Raw genomic sequence first — 18,324 nt, 5'->3', positions numbered from 1 at the left:
TAGTTAATACCTTATAAGACTTCTTTGACATATTGGGATCAGAGGCCTGTAAGGAGCGGTTTATCCGGCTCCCTTTTCTTGGATTTTTACTAAGGATCTGGCCCTCCACGTTGGGGTTGTGCCGTCGGTTTGACTTCCTGGCCACGTAAAAAATACCTTTAGTTGCAAAGCACCAACAAGCCTCGGATACAGACGGATTCACTGTTGGCAACCCACGCAAACGAAATAAGGACAACGAGCTTCGGATCCGTACGTGGAATATTAGGTCCCTAAACAGACTCAAGTGCAGCCGAACAATTAGCGGAAGCCCTAAACTGCTGCAAGGCAGATTTTACAGCCATCCAAGAAGTGCGATGGGATGGACTGGGCAAACGCAAACTAAAAGACTGCGATGTATGCTACGGCGACTGCTACCGAAAACAAAGACAGCGTCTATTTTGATGTGGATTTGTTGTTGGAACTAGACTCTGGCAAACAGTCTAGAGTTTCAACAGTGTGAGCGAGCACATCACGACAATCCGCATCAAGGCTAAATTTGCCAACATAAGCCTAATATGCGCGCATGCCCCAACAGAGGAGAAAGATGAAGACACCAAAGATATGTTCTTCGAGCTCTTGGACAAGACATATGAGCAGTGCCCTGGCTATGACATTAAAATTGTCTTAGGAGATTTTAATGTCAAGGTAGAGGAAGAGGAGACATCTTTGGTGGCATAATCGGGAGATACAGCCTGCACGACACCACCTCCGACAACGGATTCAGGCTGGTCGATTTCGCTGCGGGGCGAGACGTTCTGGTAGCTAGTACGCAGTTCACGCATCTTAATATCCACAAGGGGACATTTAAATCTCCTGATCAATCAACCGTCAACCAGATTGACCACATTGATCGACGCACGACACTTTTCCAGTATACAGGATATCCGAACATTCCCAGGGCCTAACATTGACTCGGACCACTACCTCGTTGTAGCCAAGGTACGGCTACGGATATCCCGATCCAAGCTAAAACAAGGAAGTACTGTGAGAAGATTCGACGCTAGACGGCTACAATCGCAAGCGACTGCCATGTCCTTTTCCGATTGAGTCTCTAATAACCTCTTAAGGAGCCTTTGCTGCCTGCATTAAGCATTGAAAACCAGTGGCAACATTGCCATCAGAGATGCCGCCTCTAAAGTGCTAGGTTTCACACGGCACGCAGCGAAACAGCAGGCATACAAAACGGCGCTGCACAAAAAAAGAATAGAGCTACTTTTAAGCTCTACGAGCAAAAGAGGAGAGAGGAACACCGGCTCCTTAGATGAAAAAAAGAGGGCATGAGCAGCGCGCGATCGAGGAGATAGAGGGATGTCACAACAGGAATGAGGTTAGTAAATTTTACCAAAAGGTAAAAAAAACCTCCCAAGGATACCATCCACGAACCGAAGCCTGTAAAGACGATCAGGGGAACATCGTAGTGGAACCGTAGTCAATGTTGAGAATATGGAAAGACCACTTCCCCATATTATATAACGGCGATGACGAACCAAATACCGCTGTAAGGGAGATATAACCACTCAACCTCGGCGACGCAGATCAACAATTCCGCCTACCCGACCTTGACGAAGTGAAGATAGCTTAGCTAAACTTAAGTCAAACAAAGCTGCTGGACCTGACGGCATTGCTACCGAACTATTCAAAGCAGCACGCGATGACTTGGTAGGGAGCATGCACCAACTCATTTGAAAAATATGGTCGGTAGAAAGTTTTCACGCTCGAAAACGTTGCGAACTGCTATACTGTTGTTTGTGCCCTTCTATCAACTCAAATTTGATTCAAAGACAAATTATTTGTAACGTTTAATCTGATGAAATTAAAGTTAGGACTATATAAACCACCCTTAATAAAAGTTATGGTCCTATTTGAGGTAAATATATTATCATACAATCTTTGACTTACTTGAGCGTCAACGCATTTTGATACATCTTTGACCGAAGGGTTTCATTAGTGTCATAATCAACGTTCTGAGCATTGGCGCTGAAAACGTTGACACAGAAAATTTTGATTGCTTCTGCGTGACGCCAGTGAGTCAATTCTTTACGTTAAACTTGTAATTCTATAGCTTTAGTTAATCTTAAACTTACCTTAACGAAAATGTATCAACTTAACGAAAAATGGATCAATAAATGAAGTACTCCCGTAAAATTCAGCTTTGAAGGAATTATATAATTTTCCTAAGTTATTGTTCAAAATAAAACTCATTAAATTTAATTAAAAGTTTTAATTAGTTTTTTATTTTACATTATCTAATATCCAATCTTTGTAGAAAGATATTTTCGTATAGATATTAGGGAAGTCTGTTGATGAACATCTTTGTCCATAATTTGTTAGACCAACAACATAAACTTCATCTGATGATTCTTCCAATTGCGTCAAAAGCGGACCTCCAATATGACCCTAAGATAAATTAAAAATGGTTTGAACAGATAAGATGTCTAATATCAAGATATTTAATATAAATAAGACATAGTAATAAATTTACCTTGCATTTATCACCTTCTGTTATATTTGAACTTCCAGCACAGAATTGGGATTCAATTATTCCATTAGGAAGTTTTCTCGATGGCGAATATCTTCGATCACAATCGTCACTTTTAACTAATTTTAGACTCATGATTTGTTGTTTTCCATGATTTCTTAAGTCTAAATGGGATGGAAAAATAAATGGTAACATTTAAACATTATTATATCACTGGATATGGTTCAAGCTTAATTTTTGTTACTAAACCAAGGCATGGTTCGGTGGTAATCACGATTTAAACAAGATTGATCACCTCTACAGAACCCTAGGGTTTGAGCGTAGTTTTGAAAACAAGTGGACAGGATCAGACTACATAAGGGCCTAAGGCATCTGATTTGCCAAGTGAAAACTTGTGCCTTCCAATTAATACAACTGTATTGGAAAGTGGATTTTTAAAGATAGTCAAGAAAAATCCCCCTTATTATCAAGGGAAGTCGACTTATGTCAATATGACAGTTGATCATGTTTTTTCATTCAACTGAGAGCTGAACTTTATTATTCAGTAATTTATCTATTTTCTGCACAATCCCATTTAATGTTTTCTCTAAAAGGGTTTCTTGCCTGGTTATTCAAATAAATAAGTAAAATTTAATTACAATATACAAGTCGTGATGAACTTGTAGCTTGCCTAAGAAGTGTTTTGTAGAAAACAAAGGTTCTTGCACGATCAACTAACTGAAAATAGAGATTAACGAAGTATCCAAATTTGAAATTTATGACACTTTAAATACTAATTAAATTAATTCAAATTTACGTTCAAAGAATGCAGTTGACTGCAATTGATGACACCTAGATCTAGATGTCAAAGTAGAATCTTCATTCCGCCAATAACAAAACTGTTAACGGCATCTGATAGGATCCTATCATGCTCTTTAGTGGTACAAATATTTGAAAAAGAAAACTCTGTTTACATATTTGGAGTTTTGAATAAATTAAATGAGGGAAAAGAATAAAAGTTTTCAAAATTATGTATTTTTTAAACTATGAAAAATGTGGGTTTTTAGTAATTTTTTTCTTATTCGAACAATAAAACCGAATCGTTAACTTGTATGCTTTTTAAAAATACCTTCACTATGCATGTAATACATTAACTTTGATTTAAGCTTACCATGTCCCAAAGCAAATAGAGGTGATGTTGGCAACCCTGCTCCGATCCAAATACATGCTGGTTGATTTCTGAAAGTGAATTTTATATTGAACCTATTATTCAAAAGCTTAAAACAAATGTACAACCGACTTCAGAAACAAAGTAGTTTATTTATACGTTTTATTTGTAGTGAAACATTGTACAATCATTTGTTTTAGCATTAAACTATAAATTTCGTAAATTGACAATTTCCAATTAAAAAAAATGTACGTATAAGGTTTCCCAATACGAGTTTTCATTTTGAATAGCTCCATATCTGGGCAGCTGTCATCTTTTGACAGTTGAAAAGTTGAATATACAAAAATGTAACGATAAACGCTTAAACAACGCATTGCAATTTTAATTGAAATCAATACGACTGCGTGCCACAAATCAAACGAAATTCAGAAAAAAAAGTTTCCAGACCACGCACACTTAAGGTTATATTACTACCCTTATTATGTAAAGACACAGTGTGAGCACTAGGAAGAGGAGAGAAAAGCAGGTATCTGTGCACATTGGTTTTGAATTTCTGAATATTGCAATGGCTGCTAAAAACTGAGTGTGCTTCCACATTCGCGTAGTACGGCTAAAGAATGAATATCTGTACTTGACAGAACGAACGAAGTTGGGCTCGAAGGTATACTGATGAGCATTCCTAGAAGCGCGATTATTACGGTTGAACTGTTTAAGGGGAGGAATGCAACTGGCGTTTTCTCTTGAGCATAAACCGTTAAAATAATGGTAAAAAAGTGTGAAACAAGAATTTTTACGACTATGTTCGAGCGACGTAAAAGATCCTATGATGGTTAGGGTTAGGTTAGGTTATAGTGGCTGTCCAAGATGGAAACGGACACACTTAGGCCAGCTTAATAGCCCATTGTGATACCACATGAATCTTCAGGCTTCCTCCTAAGCTCAATGGAACCAGCTTGAGTCCCTTACGAAACGTGAGGGGCTGATTATGCCGATATGATTTAGATCGTTTAGATCGTTAAAGAAGAATTCTCCTAGGTAATTCTTGCGTTTTCGAGCCAGAGCAGGGCATGTACAGAGAAGATGAAGAGTAGTTTCCCCCTCTTCCTCGTCCATACAGCTTCTGCAAAAGTCATTTGAGAATACGCCTAGTCTCGTGGCGTGCTTTCCTATTAGACAGTGTCCGGTTATAACACCTATTATCGAGCTTATTTGCGATCTGCTAAGAGAGGGGAAGCACCTTGAACGTTTTAAATCCAGTGTTGGTAAGATGTTTTTGTGGCTTGACACGTGGTGATGTTGTTCCACCTGGTGCCTGCCCTCCCCGCAGCGTCTTGCATTAGCAACAGTTTACAAGTAGCGATTGGTATGCCAGTACTTGCCAAACGTGGAAGGATGGACTGTACTGTACCGTTCCTGGTGAGTTCATCTGCCTTACAGTTACCTGGAATGTCTCTATGGCCCGACACCCAGAAAAGGTGAATATTAAACTGTTGCGCCATCACCATTAGAGATAATCGACAGTTATGGGCTGTTATAGGGTTTGTAGAGACAGATTCCAGAGATTCGATAGCGGCCTGGCTATCAGAGAAAATACGGATATCAGATGTTGATATCACGTTTTCTTTGAGCCAAGACAAGACTTCCTTAATCGACAAAAGTTCCGCCTGGAACACGCTACAATGATTCGGAAGGCGGAATGAGAGACTTAATTTCAGTCGATCAGAGTACACACCTCCACCAACCCCTCCCTTCATTTATTTTTGACCCATCTGTGTTCAAATGGATTGACTCATCCTCTAAGAATGTCCTATCCTCCCAAAAAGTTTCTGTCGAATTGTAGTTGAGGGATGGTGTAGTCTGTGTGCTTTGGAATTGATTCTAAGTACCTTAGAATTACGGAGTGGCCAATGTTGATGTAAGTCCACTGCGACGAAGCATTGAGGCGAATAGCAGAGCATGCAGCTATTTGTTTGCTAAATATGTCAAGAGGTGTAAGGTAGAGCAGGGTGTCCAGTGCCGCAGACGGGGTCGTGCGAAGCGATAAGCTTATACATAGACAGGCTGAACGTTGGACTTTATTTAACTTATCCCTGTTTCTACCTTTCTCTAAAGCAGTCCACCATACTGCCACACCGTACGTTAAAATCGGTCTGATTACCGATGTGTATAGCCAATGCGTGATTCTGGGTTGTAAGCCCCATTTATTACCAATAGCTTTTTTGCAAGAAAAAAGAGCTACAGTAACTTTTTTGACTCTTTCCTGTACGTTGCGTTTCCAATTTAGTTTTTTGTCTAAGACCAGACCTAGGTATTTAGCCTCGTCTGAGAATTTTAATTGGATTCCTTTAATATAAGGAGGGTTGACAAATGGAATTTTTCATCTCCTCGAAAATAAGACCAGATCGGTTTTGTGTGGGTTAACACCCAGTCCACACCGATCAGCCCAAAGTATTAGTCTGTCGAAGGCATTTTGTAAGAGTTCTTTTAGGATATTAAGATGCTTTCCTAAAACTGCTATAGCAACGTCGTCCGCATAGGCTATCACTCTGAAACCCTCCTCATCCAGACTAGTTAGGATTTCATTCACCACTAGGTTCCAGAAGAGAGGGGATAGAACACCAACTTGCGGTGTTCCTCTACTAACGAATCGTCTGCTAGAAGAGTTGCCCAGTTTTGAGTTAATTATTCTGCATTAAATGAATTAACTCCAGAAGCGAACTCTCTACATTTAGAGATGTCAGTGCAGATGTGATTGCAGATGTGTCCACGTTGCTTAAGGCACCTTCGATGTCAAGGAAAGCGACCATAGTGAACTCTTTATGATGGAGGGAATATTCGATGGTGCGTACTAAAGTGTGTATAACGCTGTTTCCACCGATTAACTTTTACAGTAGGCATGTTGAGGCGAAGACAGAAGTCTTGTATCGATACGTGCCCTTAAATGGATATCAATCAATCTTTCCAGGGTCTTAAGAAGGAATGGTGACTTATAGGTCGTAGATCTTTAGGATTGACTTGGGAGCATTTACCTGTTTTAGGTATAGAAACAACTTTAACCTCTCTCTTCATGCCGAGGGAACATGGACCATCCTATGATGGTGTTATCACCGAATAATTTAGATGCTCTCCGTTCAATGCTGTCCAAGAGGCTTGAGTAGGTTGCAGGTGCACCAGCCCAGAGATGAGAATTATACTCAAGCTTTGGAGGTATATAAGTTTTGTAGAATCTTCTGGCATCGCCTCAGAAAACCCAAAAATCTTGCGGCATGTTTGGCGTATGTGATCGTTCCACAAAAGGCGGTTGGTGATACACATACCGAGAATATCGAGATGTTCAGTCTCCTCGATGCAAGTGTCATTTATGGATCAGGGCAAGGGGGGTATATTTTGCTTTAACGATACAAGACAGCATTGGGTTTTCGAAGCATTAAATTCCACGTGATTTCTTATTCCCAATTGTACAATGCTGTTTAGGTCAGAATGTAATGAGCTTATCATATTTTGTCGTTGCAGTTCCACATCCGAAGAAGAGGGACGTGAATCTGAAAATGAATATGAAAAGCTAAGAGTACTATCGTCAGATAAACAATTTATTGGATTAGAAGGTGCAGACAATGCTAATTAATAAAAATTAGAAAGAGTGTTGGAGATAGAACATAGCCTTGGGCCACACCAGCATTTATTTTATGGTTTCCAGATTTAAATCCATCAATACAACTTGTACCATTCGAAAGGTAATTACTAATCGAATAAAGGAGGGATGCATGAAAACCGAAAACACTCATTTTCGATAAGAGAACTTGCTTTTGAAATATCAACTGCAGTAATCTTACTTTCTCAAAAACGATGCAAATATTTGTTGCATTATACGGTAAGATGAACCATGAGATCACCAGTGGACCTATTGCTACGAAAGCCGGTCATTAAGAAGCTTTCGATCTTCGAGATATTTTTTGAGCTGATAATTAATCAGCGTTTCCATGACCTTGGAAAGAAGGGACGTAACTGTAATTAGTCGATTATTAGTGGGTGATGAAGATTCGCCTTTTTTGGGAATAGGCTGGACAAATGCAGTTTTACGCTCGAAGATCACAATTGGCCAACGAGATCTTGTGATTCAAACCTTTTAAACTATTTTCTTTAAAGTCACGTGAAATATAAAGTTAACATCGTTGTTCCACATTCGATTTAAGGCCTTCAAGGACATACAGCCGCATATGTTCGAGTTGGTCATGGAAAATGTCATAAAAATCCATATCGTGCTACAGCCTTGGCTTATGTCGTTTTCCACTGTTCATGACACAATAAAATAACAAACTATTGATTTCTCTAAAAAATATTGGTTGTTTTAAATATCAAGATGAATCCTCATATTGGAAAACTTTATGTTTTGTTTAGTTTGCATTCGAAAACTTGATCTTTAGTAGAATAAACAATTTAACTCAATAAAATGTAAAGTAGGTAAAATAACAAAATGGTTTTTGAACATTCTTATGGGGTTTTCCATGGGTAAATTCAGATTTCCTTAAAAAAATGATTTTTCTTCGTGGCTCAAGAAACAAGATTTGAATTGCTGTTTTGTCATTGTATTTACGTTTACGTGTTAACGAGTTAATTTCCAGGCGAAACATTTTTTAAAAATTATTAGTAGTTGTGCAAATCCAGTTTTGATCTTAAATTGAAAATAAATTAATTTATTTTGCCCATGGAATGCAAAAACAAGAAAATTTGTTTTTTGACAGATCTGCATCAAAAATAAATTGATTTATTTTACCCATGGAAAACTGTGTTATTTTGATTTCTATTTTACAATGGAAAGTTAATTAGTGTTTTAACTTTAACAAAACTTGTTCAAATTAATTTGAAAGTTTTGAACATTAAATTTATGAACAATTTGCATATTATTTGAAATAAAAAAAATACAAGCTTACTAATAACAATAAAATATGTAATGTTACGTACTTTGATTTTTCCTCCAATTCAATGATTGCAATATCATCATACATATTTAATTCCCCATACAAAATATGTGTATTTATGTTGGCAATTTTAATGTCTTCGCCAGTAATTTTTCCCCCGCTTAAACGTTCAGCAATACGTACGATATCCGGTTGACTTTTGTACAAAGGCTATGCTTTTAGAAACGAAAGATCCATGTCTTTAAATATTGTTGGGCTTATAAAGCGATAACTTACTCGTTCATAAGCCATACAATGAGCAGCAGAAAGAACAAATTTCTCTGAAATCAAAGTCCCACCACAATGAAATGATACTTCCCCCAAATCAGAGGTCCATCCAATTTTGACCTAAAGATACAAAAATTGAGAAAACTTTTATATATTATTGTCATAAGTCAACTTTATAAAACTTATACTAATACATAATATCAATGTCATTTGTATGCCTCTCAACTAGTAACAATAGTTTTGACATCATTAATGTCAAATAATAGTGACCAAAAAAACATGTGACGTTTAAGACTAACATATCTGAAACTAATTAATATAGTGACGTGTGACAGAATAGACTTATTTAGAGAGTGGAATCCTCATAGTTCATATACAGTTGTGTTCATAAAAATAACAGTGCATGACAAAGTACTGGACCTATTACGTAAAAAGTAAGAAAAACTGTAATAAGTTATATGACAGTACCTATACAAAAAATGTTAGCTTACAATTAGTACTTTGTTGCATAACCATTCTTTTTTATGACTGTTTCGCATCTACGTGGCATCGAGTCAACTAAACACACTAAACACAACAATTATTTCCAGCTCTTGGGTTTTGCTTTATGAATTGCGTTCTTAACATCCCCCCACAAACTTTCGATGGGGTTAAGGTCGGGGGATTAAGCAGGCCACTCCATAACTGATAACTTCTTCTGCGCAAACCATGATTTTGCATTTTTTGACGTATGCTTTGGGTCATAGTTGTGTTGGTATACTCAAACCAACGGCATAGGGTAATATAACCTCCTCGAGAATTTGCACATAGTCGGTTGCATCCCTTATAGCCCCGATAAGATAAATTGGCCCGACCCCGTAATATTAAAAGCAAGACCATATCATAATTTTTCCTCCACTATGCTTCACTGTTGTTATAGTGTACCGTTTATCGATTTCTGCATTTTAGGGTCTTGTCACAAATTCCCGACGACCCTTGGACCCAAAAAAGACGACTTTGCTTTCATCGCTCCACAGAACATTCCTCCACTTCTCTTTTGCTTAATCTCTATGCGCCTTAACAAACTTCCTTGCGTGGACTTTGGGCTGGTAACTTCGCTTATGAAAGACGTCTTCGTATTGTGACAGCATAAACAGACAGTTGAAGTCCATTTCTTATGTTCCTAGAGCCTATGAAAGGGTTCTGTTTTCGATTTTAAAGAACATTGGCGACATCTTAGTTGATTTGAAAGATTTTTGAGAAAGTGGTACCCTTGGCTCTCCACAATGCTTCGCTTGACTGTGAGTCTAGGTTGTCCTTGGTTCAAAGTATAAAACAGAAGTAATGTAGTGTTATTGATCTCGTGAATTCTAGTAGATCGCCTTTGTAGCTGTTTGCTAGCTTGTGGAGCCTCCAGGCATTGGACGTAGTAGACGAGATCATGGCTGTGAATAGGTTCCACCACCACTTTTTGCCTTATTTCAATGGAGTAAGTGTTGATGAACTGGCCATGCAGATCAACACCACCCATGTTCGTGTTGTAGTTTTTGAAGCGGCTGAGGAATATTGACTTTCTTCTGCTCATCCTTGCTCTACCGTTTGACATTTTCAAAAGGTTCGATCTGGTCGTCATTCGTGGCCATCGTTACGATTCCATTTGACAAAAAGCAATTCATTTCTCTTATCAAATTGGTGGTCAAAAGTTCCCCTTTTCTGCTTTTGAAATTCTTTATTAGAAGGAAGAGGACATTTCTTTAACCGATTATCCCGAGCTGTTCCGGTTGCTCAAAATTTCTTTTCTTTTAAAATCTTCATTAGGCTATAACTAGTAAAAATATTATCGAAATAAATAACATGGTCACTTGGACAGTCAACATTCCTTAGAAGGTCGAGAACCACTGTAGACCCTAATGGTAGGGCTTGCAATGAAGGCCTTACGTTTTAAGCTTCGCAATATGTATCGAATTCATACATGTAGCCATCTTTGCTCAAAGCATCCAATTTTTGAAACCAAATCTTACAGGCTTTCCTGTTATAAATTGTTTAGAAGAATGTCGACCGAAATACTTCACCATTGATTCGTCTATAGATAAATGTTCATGCATTTATCCCCACTTTTGAGACTTTTGGCATAAAGGTTTACTGAGCGGACGGAGTTTTGCCATTTCATCGTTCATGTTGAGGGTATTATTATCAGTAATATGGATGAATCGTCTTATTTCTTGAAATCTGTTCCTAGACATACTGTGTGTATCAGCTGCTTATTTCCAGTACATGAATTCTCTTACTTCAGAGTGATAGCCCGAAAATAGAAGGATTCCAATAAAAAATTTTAAGTCTTCATCATTGAACGAAAAGTTGTGTTTATTTTTTTGGATTGCATACAACATTGTTTGATTTACGATAAGTTGCCTTACCTCGACATCAAACAGTTTTTCAAAGACTTGAACTTCGTTGAGGCCAACCAAATCAGAAGCGCAGCTTTGGATTCTAGCCAAATAATTCGTTGTTGGATTTATTCCATCTGTTGACGTAATTGACTTTGTCCATAACGGTGGAGCAATTGACTTTCTAAGCTGTCAAATTCACCGTCGTCTTGGGCTAAATAAGATTCCACAAAAATCTCAACCTCACCTGGAACATCTTGTGGTAACTCTATTGTCTTTAAGTTATCTTCATCGATATCCTCTTCATCCGTAACATAGTCCACAGGTGGAGGAATCATGACGATATCAGCGTTAAGTGTTGACTATCTTCGTATTAATATCAATTTCTTCCAGGGCGGAATAGAGATTGTGGAAACGTTTTCCATAAAATATTTTTGTAGAAATAAATCTAAAATCCATTTTGGATACTTAAAAGAAAAGTGTATGCATGAACGCACTGTCCTTTTTAAAGTACATCTAACTTAAGCTTTGCTTACCTCCGTATGTTTATACAAAACTATGTGGGGACTAATTTTTAACTGATCTTTATGTTTATTTTTAATAAATTCTGCAGAAACAATCAAGTTATCTCGTTGATTGAATTTTTTGAAGAAACAAACTTTTTTGATGGAAGCGAAACTAAGAATATTTTAAAATGCTTTGCTCAAAAAGACAATGCAACACACGCCTACTTCGATACATGTTTTTAAAAATTCAAAAATACTCAATAAAGCCGAAAAAGTCTTTAAACAGATAATTTTCATTTCATAGCCTGCTTTTATAAGCACATAAAGTAACTGCATTTTTCTGTACTCTAAAAAGGACAGTGGGAGTGAATGGGTTATAAAACCAAAAGCACTGCTATTTTTATGAACACTCTATATCCAGAGTTTGAAATAATGGGTATTCACCGGGAAAAGTAGGGTATAACTTCAAGCCAAAAGTCTCTAATATAAAACAAAAGACCGTTAGGTGCAAGTAACATGGTAATTGTTTTTGTAAGAATTTCCGTTATTAAAATAATTGACAATCTACTAAAATCTAAAACACAACTGTACGCCAAAACCCTTAGATTTGTAGAATATATTCTACTCTATTTGATCTCCCTCTATCTTTGCAACTTTTGACATATTCGTAAAATTTCTAACACACCCACAAAAACTAACAACTTTTGAAAAAATGTCAAGAATGTATTTTGGATTACTTAATCTCGGAAACTTGTTTAAAAAAACAAACTCAAACGTAACGAACTGTTGTTTTCACAAAGCTAATCACAATTCTAGGATCCTACAATATTAGCAAATCCATCAATTGAGAATTGTCGTACAATCGTGTAAACTTACAAATCTTGTGTGACAATATAACGACAAACGTCACTTTCAGACATTGTGGAATGATGTTGTGTATGTCAAATTTCGTGTTTGAATGCGTTGGAAATGTATAAGACAGTCATATGTACATATATAAAACATCTTACTTACAGATGCAATATCAAAATCTAAAAATCTAAATCAGCTCAATGACAGCTTTTGTCAGAGTTTGAGGAATGACAGATCTGACAATACTGCACGATCTCACAGTGGTCAATAGCACAAAGTTGTTCCTGATTCACAAACACACTACACTAAGTTTTAAATATGACAGTTGCAGTTCGCATCAATAAAAATAAAATTTTGTTTTATTTACCAAAAATCCATAGAAACGACTTCCATCTGGCAGATTTATTTCCTCCGGAAGAACTGCATTCCAATGATTTTTGAATTTAATCAACAATAACAATGAAATTTATTTATAAACCAACGAACAAAAAAAAACCTAACATACCATTATTTGTATTTTGTGCTCGCAGACAAGTTGTTATATTAAATTTATTGATCGAGTCACGATCAATGATGGTATTTGAAAACACATCTGGAAGTGTATAATATTTACAAAATAAAAATCAAAAACTCAATTAAATTGATCAAATTGTATTTGTTTATTTTTTGTATTTTTGATTTGATAAAATTTAAACACTATACCGGAAACAAATGCAACAATAAAGAAACATATCACTTTTGATTGCATATTTTTGTTTGGAAGTAAAATTTCTTCTATTAAAAGGACGGTGGAAAGTAGATATTTGCTTTGTTGCAACTCAAAATTGCTTAAATGTCAGAATTGAAATGCTTTCGAATGATCGACCGAAAAATGACTAAAGTCATGATCACATAAACACAATATGCATCCAATGGTAACGAAGATAAGAAGTCCAATCAATTTTCGTTCGTTGACCCACAAGGTGCCCTTCGGAATTATTTGATAATATTTCAGTAGAAAAAAATAATTCTTGGAAATTAAAGTAAGAATATTCAAAGGCGAATTATCTCAACTAAACATATGATAGTTTGCTTTAAGCAATCATTATATGAATAATTTTTAGGTAACCACGAAAGCTATTAATAAAAATGACATTTGTTTGATTGATGACATTTAAAACGCTGCAACTGTCAATTAATTGCTTCGCAGTGTTAAAAAAGTCTAGAGGACATTTTCTCAACACCTCAAATATGTATGATATCTAATTGCACTGTTTAAACCTGCTTGTTTAAACAATTGTTCTTAAATTGATCATACAAAAGTCGTTGCATGTACAAAGTCATTCAGACGCGCATCCTAGTCCATTATTTGGTTTACGTCAATGTCACAATCTCTCCAACGTTATCGCCTGCCATAGAATTTTATAAAAAAGACTTATGTAATGTACACATATGTATGTATTTTTTTACGAATTCCTTCAGTAAAATGTGCTTTGTCAAAACTGACATATTTGTCAAACTTCTTCGTTTATGAATAAAATCGATGTTATCGGTGAATTTTTTGGGAGCGGCTCATTTTGACTTTGCATAATTGTACCTTTCCTTCCTTATCAATAGACAGGAAAGTTTATCCATCGATTTCACAGCCACTTATCAACACAGAAAATAGTCAAACGAAATGAATGTCGCACGACCTTGCAGGCCAATTCACTGGTGCGTAACAGGAAAACATGATGTTACTAGTGTCATCAGTGTCACGAGCTGTGTGATACGTTGTGCCCGCTCCTGACGGCGGCCTGCGGCGTCTTGTTTTGAAACTGCTGCTGATCCACATTATTTTTCTTCCATTGATGAACGAAAAAGTCTATAAGCGGTTAACATTAAATGTAACGTTCTGGCCAGCATCGTTTTTAATAAGTACGGAGCAATTATTCCACCAAACCATAAAGCACCCAAGAGCTTCAACGCTAAACAAAATTTGCCTTCAAAAGCTTCAATTCTTGTTCAAATGGTAGACATGTGCATTCAAGAGGACACGAGCGTCCACAGGGTTTTCCTCAAAACCCACCTTTGTCTATCAACTCCTACTCTCACCTCTATGTGGTGAACAGGCCTAGTACCTCAACTGGAAATTGGGTTTCGACCCTAGTGGAAAGTTGTTGGGAGCAGCAAACGATAGAGGGGGGAAAAGTTGTTTCCACTAAGGCACCTCTCCCTATCCAGATGGCAGGGGAAGAATTCCCGAGATGGAATCAACGGTGGCGTCTACAGTTTCAGTAAGGTTGAACTACTTAGTGAACACCTTATAGGGCTTCTACGACTTATTCGGAGCCCAGGTCTATAAGGAGCAGTTTTATCCAGCTCCCTGTTGGGGGTTGTGCAGTCGGGGTGACTTCCTGGCCACGTAAAAACATAATAGCCACCAAGCCTAGGATACGGACAAATTTAATGTTGACAATTTACCTACGCAAACTAATTAAGGACAACGAACTTCGGACCACGTGCGGCCGAAGAATTAGCGGAGGCACTATACTGTTACAAAGCAGACATCGCCGCCATCCAGGAAATACGATGGGATGGGCCGGAAAAAGGGGATGAAAACTGCGACATTTACTATTATGACTGCTACCGTGAAAACCAACAGCGCTTATTTGGATGCGGCTTTGTCATTCTAGCCAGACTTAGGCAAGAAGTCTTGAGCAATAGGGGCATCAACGAGCGCATCATGACCATCCGCATCAAGGCTTAATTCGGCAAAATTAGCCTGATAGCTGCAAATGCCCGCACAGACAAGAAAGATGACAACACCAAAGATATGTTCTTTGGGCTCTTAGACAAAACATATGAACAGCGCCCTTGCTACGATATTATTATAATTGCCCTGGCCGACTTTAATGCAAAGCTGGAAAGGGAAGACATCTTTGGTTAAATGATCGGGAAAAAAAGCCTGCATGACAACACTTCCGGCAACGGATTCAGGCTCATAAATTTTGCGGCGGGGCGAAACGTCATGGTAGCCAGTACACGTTTTCTACAAGATTGTACACTGTCAACAAGATTAACCATATTGCGATCGACGCCAGACACGCTTCTGGCATCATGGATGTCCGAACTTTCCGAGGAGCTAACATCGACTCGGACAACTTCCTTGTTGTAGCCAAAGTAGCACTTCGGGTTTCCAGACCCAAACCAAAACAGGAAGGTGCTGGGAGAAGGTACAACGTCGAACGGCTACAATCACCAGAGATCGCCAAATCCTCTTCCGACCGAGTTACAAGTAACATCTTTCGAAGTTCTCTGCCGCCAACACAGTGTATCGAAAACCAGTGGCCACATTGCCAAGATGCAATCAGAAAAGCAGCCACCAACAAGGAACCCCTGGTTTGATGAGGAATGTCGGCAGGCAAATGCAGCCGAACAACAAGCACACAAAGCGGCGCTGCATAAAAGGACGAGAGCTACTCATGAGCTCTATGAGTAAATGAGGCGAGATGTACACCTACTTCTCAGAAGGAAAAAGAGAGGGCATGAGAAGCGTGTGGTCGAAGATGTTGAGAGGATTAAAAGCAGAAATGAAGGATGAATAATAAACCCGTCTTAGACGAAGTAAAGATTGCCATATATAAGCTGAAATGCTGAGCTCTTTAAAGCAGCTGGAGATTTGTGGTTAAGAACATGCACAAACTTATAAGTAAGATCTGGTCGGAAGAAAGCATGCCCGATGAAGGGAACCTCAGTATTGTTTGCCCGATCCTGAAAAAAGGAAAACCTTTAAACTGCACCAACTATAGAGGAATCAGTCTACTTAACATCGCCTATTAAATCTACTCTGCGTAATATGTGAACGTCTAAGGCCCATCGTGAAGAACCTGATAGGTCATTATCAGTGTGGTTTTAGACCAAAAAAGTCCACAGTCGATCAAATATTCACACAACGGCAGATCCTGGAAAAAAACCAAATCCACACCCATCATATTTTAATCGATTTCAAGGCTGCATATGACAGCAGGGACGAGCTGTTTAGAGCCAGCATCCCTGCCAAACTCATCCGTTTTTGCTGCATGACCATGGAGAATTCACGCTGCTCCATAAAGGTTGGAAACAACTTAAAAGAACCTTTCGATGTCAAAAAAGGTTTTAGAGAAGTTGATGCGCTGTCATGTAATTTTTTTAACTTCGTACTTGAAATAGTGCAGAACTCACACGTCAAGACTAGAGGCACTATCTTTCAAAAGTCTGTCCAATTGCTAACATATGCTGATGACATTGACATAATCGGAAGAACTTAGCGTGATGTCAATGGGGCTTTTGTGAGTATTGAGGCAGAGGCGGAAAAAATAGGTTTAACAATTAATGAGGGCAAAACAAAGTACATGATGTCGTCAAGAAAGGACCTACAACACCTACGTACGTCTTGGTCAAAACGTCACCATCGACAGACGTAACTTTGAGGTAGTCAAGAACTTCGTCTTCCTAGGCTCCGCTGTAAACGCAGAAAACGAAGAATAACTCTTGCTAATAACTGTTTCTTTGGGCTAAGAAAGCAATTGAGTTGCAAATTCCTCTCTCGAGAGACCAAAGTGTCGCTATATAAGACCCTTATCATCCCCGTCCTGCTATACGGTGCAGAAGCATGGACTATGACAAAAGCGGATGAAAGCACCTTGGGTCGGTTCCAGAGAAAAGTTCTTCGTGTGATCTACGGTCCCGTATACATCGAAGGGGAGTGGAGGAGAAGATGGAATGACAAGCTTTACAGGGACGTAGACTTAGCCAGAAGGGTAAAAGTCCAACAACCAACATGGCTGGGTCACGTAGAGCGCATAGAAACCAAGGCTCTTGCCCTTAAAGTCTTCGAATCCACACCCACAGCACAGCGCAGTAGAGAAAGACTGCGGATCAGGTTTCGCGCAGAAGTGCAAGGTGACCTCACCCAACTTGGAGCGTGAAACTGGAGACTTCTAGCTAGGGACCGAGCTAGATGGAGAAGTTTGTTGTTTGAGGCCCTAGTTCAAACAGGACTGTAGCGCCACCTTAAGTAAGTAAGTAAGATCTTGCAGGTCAACTTACGGGTGTGTGGAAACATGCGTTTACTAGTGTCAATAGTGTCACGAGCTTTGTGATACATTGCGCCCGCTCCGGCGGCGGTAATGGCGGCCGGCCGGCTGGCGTCTTGTTTTGAACTACAGCTGTTGCACATTATGTTTGTTCAATTGATGAACGAAAAAGTTAGTAATCATGACTCTATTATCTGTAAAAATTAACTAACGTTTTGGTCATTATATTGTTTTTAGAAGCACGGACCAATTATTCCACCAAACCATAAAGCAAACCAAACAATCAGTTTTTGTAAGATTTATCATGACTCCAAATGCTTCAACTAAAAGCGAGCTTCAGCGTTAAACAAAAGATCCTACAGAGACATCAATCTTTTGAACATTGCATATAAGATACTTTCTTATGAATGTGGCTTCAGACCAGAAAAGTCCACTATTGACCAAATATTCACATTACGGCATATCTTGGAAAAAAACCCATGAACTTTTAATTGATACACACCATCTCTTTTTTGATTTACAAACCACGTATTAACAGCTTTACAGAGCAATATCTAGTTTTAGGAATCCTGGCAAATGGAAAATGAACCATCAAGTTCGGAAAAGATCTTACCAATGCATTTGTAGTCAAAAAAGGCTTAACACAAGATGATGCACATCGACTTCTTCAAAATTGTTGTGGAAAGAATTGTGCAAACCACAACCGCCAACAC

At 38.2% G+C, this 18,324-nt stretch overlaps 1 protein-coding gene across 1 annotated transcript; it reads right to left on the bottom strand.

Annotated features, from left to right (window-relative positions):
- Positions 1 to 2,251: 2,251 nt before the first annotated feature.
- Positions 2,252 to 17,754, bottom strand: LOC129940704 (serine protease snake-like). The gene is made up of 8 exons (XM_056049138.1): positions 17,625 to 17,754; positions 13,081 to 13,167; positions 12,943 to 12,995; positions 8,861 to 8,971; positions 8,628 to 8,794; positions 3,669 to 3,736; positions 2,522 to 2,682; positions 2,252 to 2,436 (listed from the first exon to the last, which is right to left on the bottom strand). The coding sequence occupies exons 1-8, from the start codon at positions 17,752 to 17,754 to the stop codon at positions 2,272 to 2,274; spliced, it is 942 nt and encodes a 313-aa protein (XP_055905113.1). The 3' UTR covers positions 2,252 to 2,271.
- Positions 17,755 to 18,324: the final 570 nt, after the last annotated feature.

The sequence above is a fragment of the Eupeodes corollae genome, chromosome 1 (genome assembly GCF_945859685.1).
Source record: "Eupeodes corollae chromosome 1, idEupCoro1.1, whole genome shotgun sequence".
Classification (NCBI taxonomy): domain Eukaryota; kingdom Metazoa; phylum Arthropoda; class Insecta; order Diptera; family Syrphidae; genus Eupeodes; species Eupeodes corollae.
The sequence above is the reverse complement of the archived record's forward strand: the minus strand, read 5'-3'. Positions and strand labels throughout refer to the sequence as shown.

Coding starts and splice junctions, on each gene's coding strand:
- LOC129940704 (XM_056049138.1), bottom strand. CDS start 17,754: ATGTGCAACAGCTGTAGTTCAAAACAAGACGCCAGCCGGCCGGCCGCC. Junction 13,168..17,624: donor ACGCATGTTTCCACACACCC/GTAAGTTGACCT, acceptor ATACACTTCCAG/ATGTGTTTTCAAATACCATC. Junction 2,683..3,668: donor TCTATTTGCTTTGGGACATG/GTAAGCTTAAAT, acceptor CATCCCATTTAG/ACTTAAGAAATCATGGAAAA.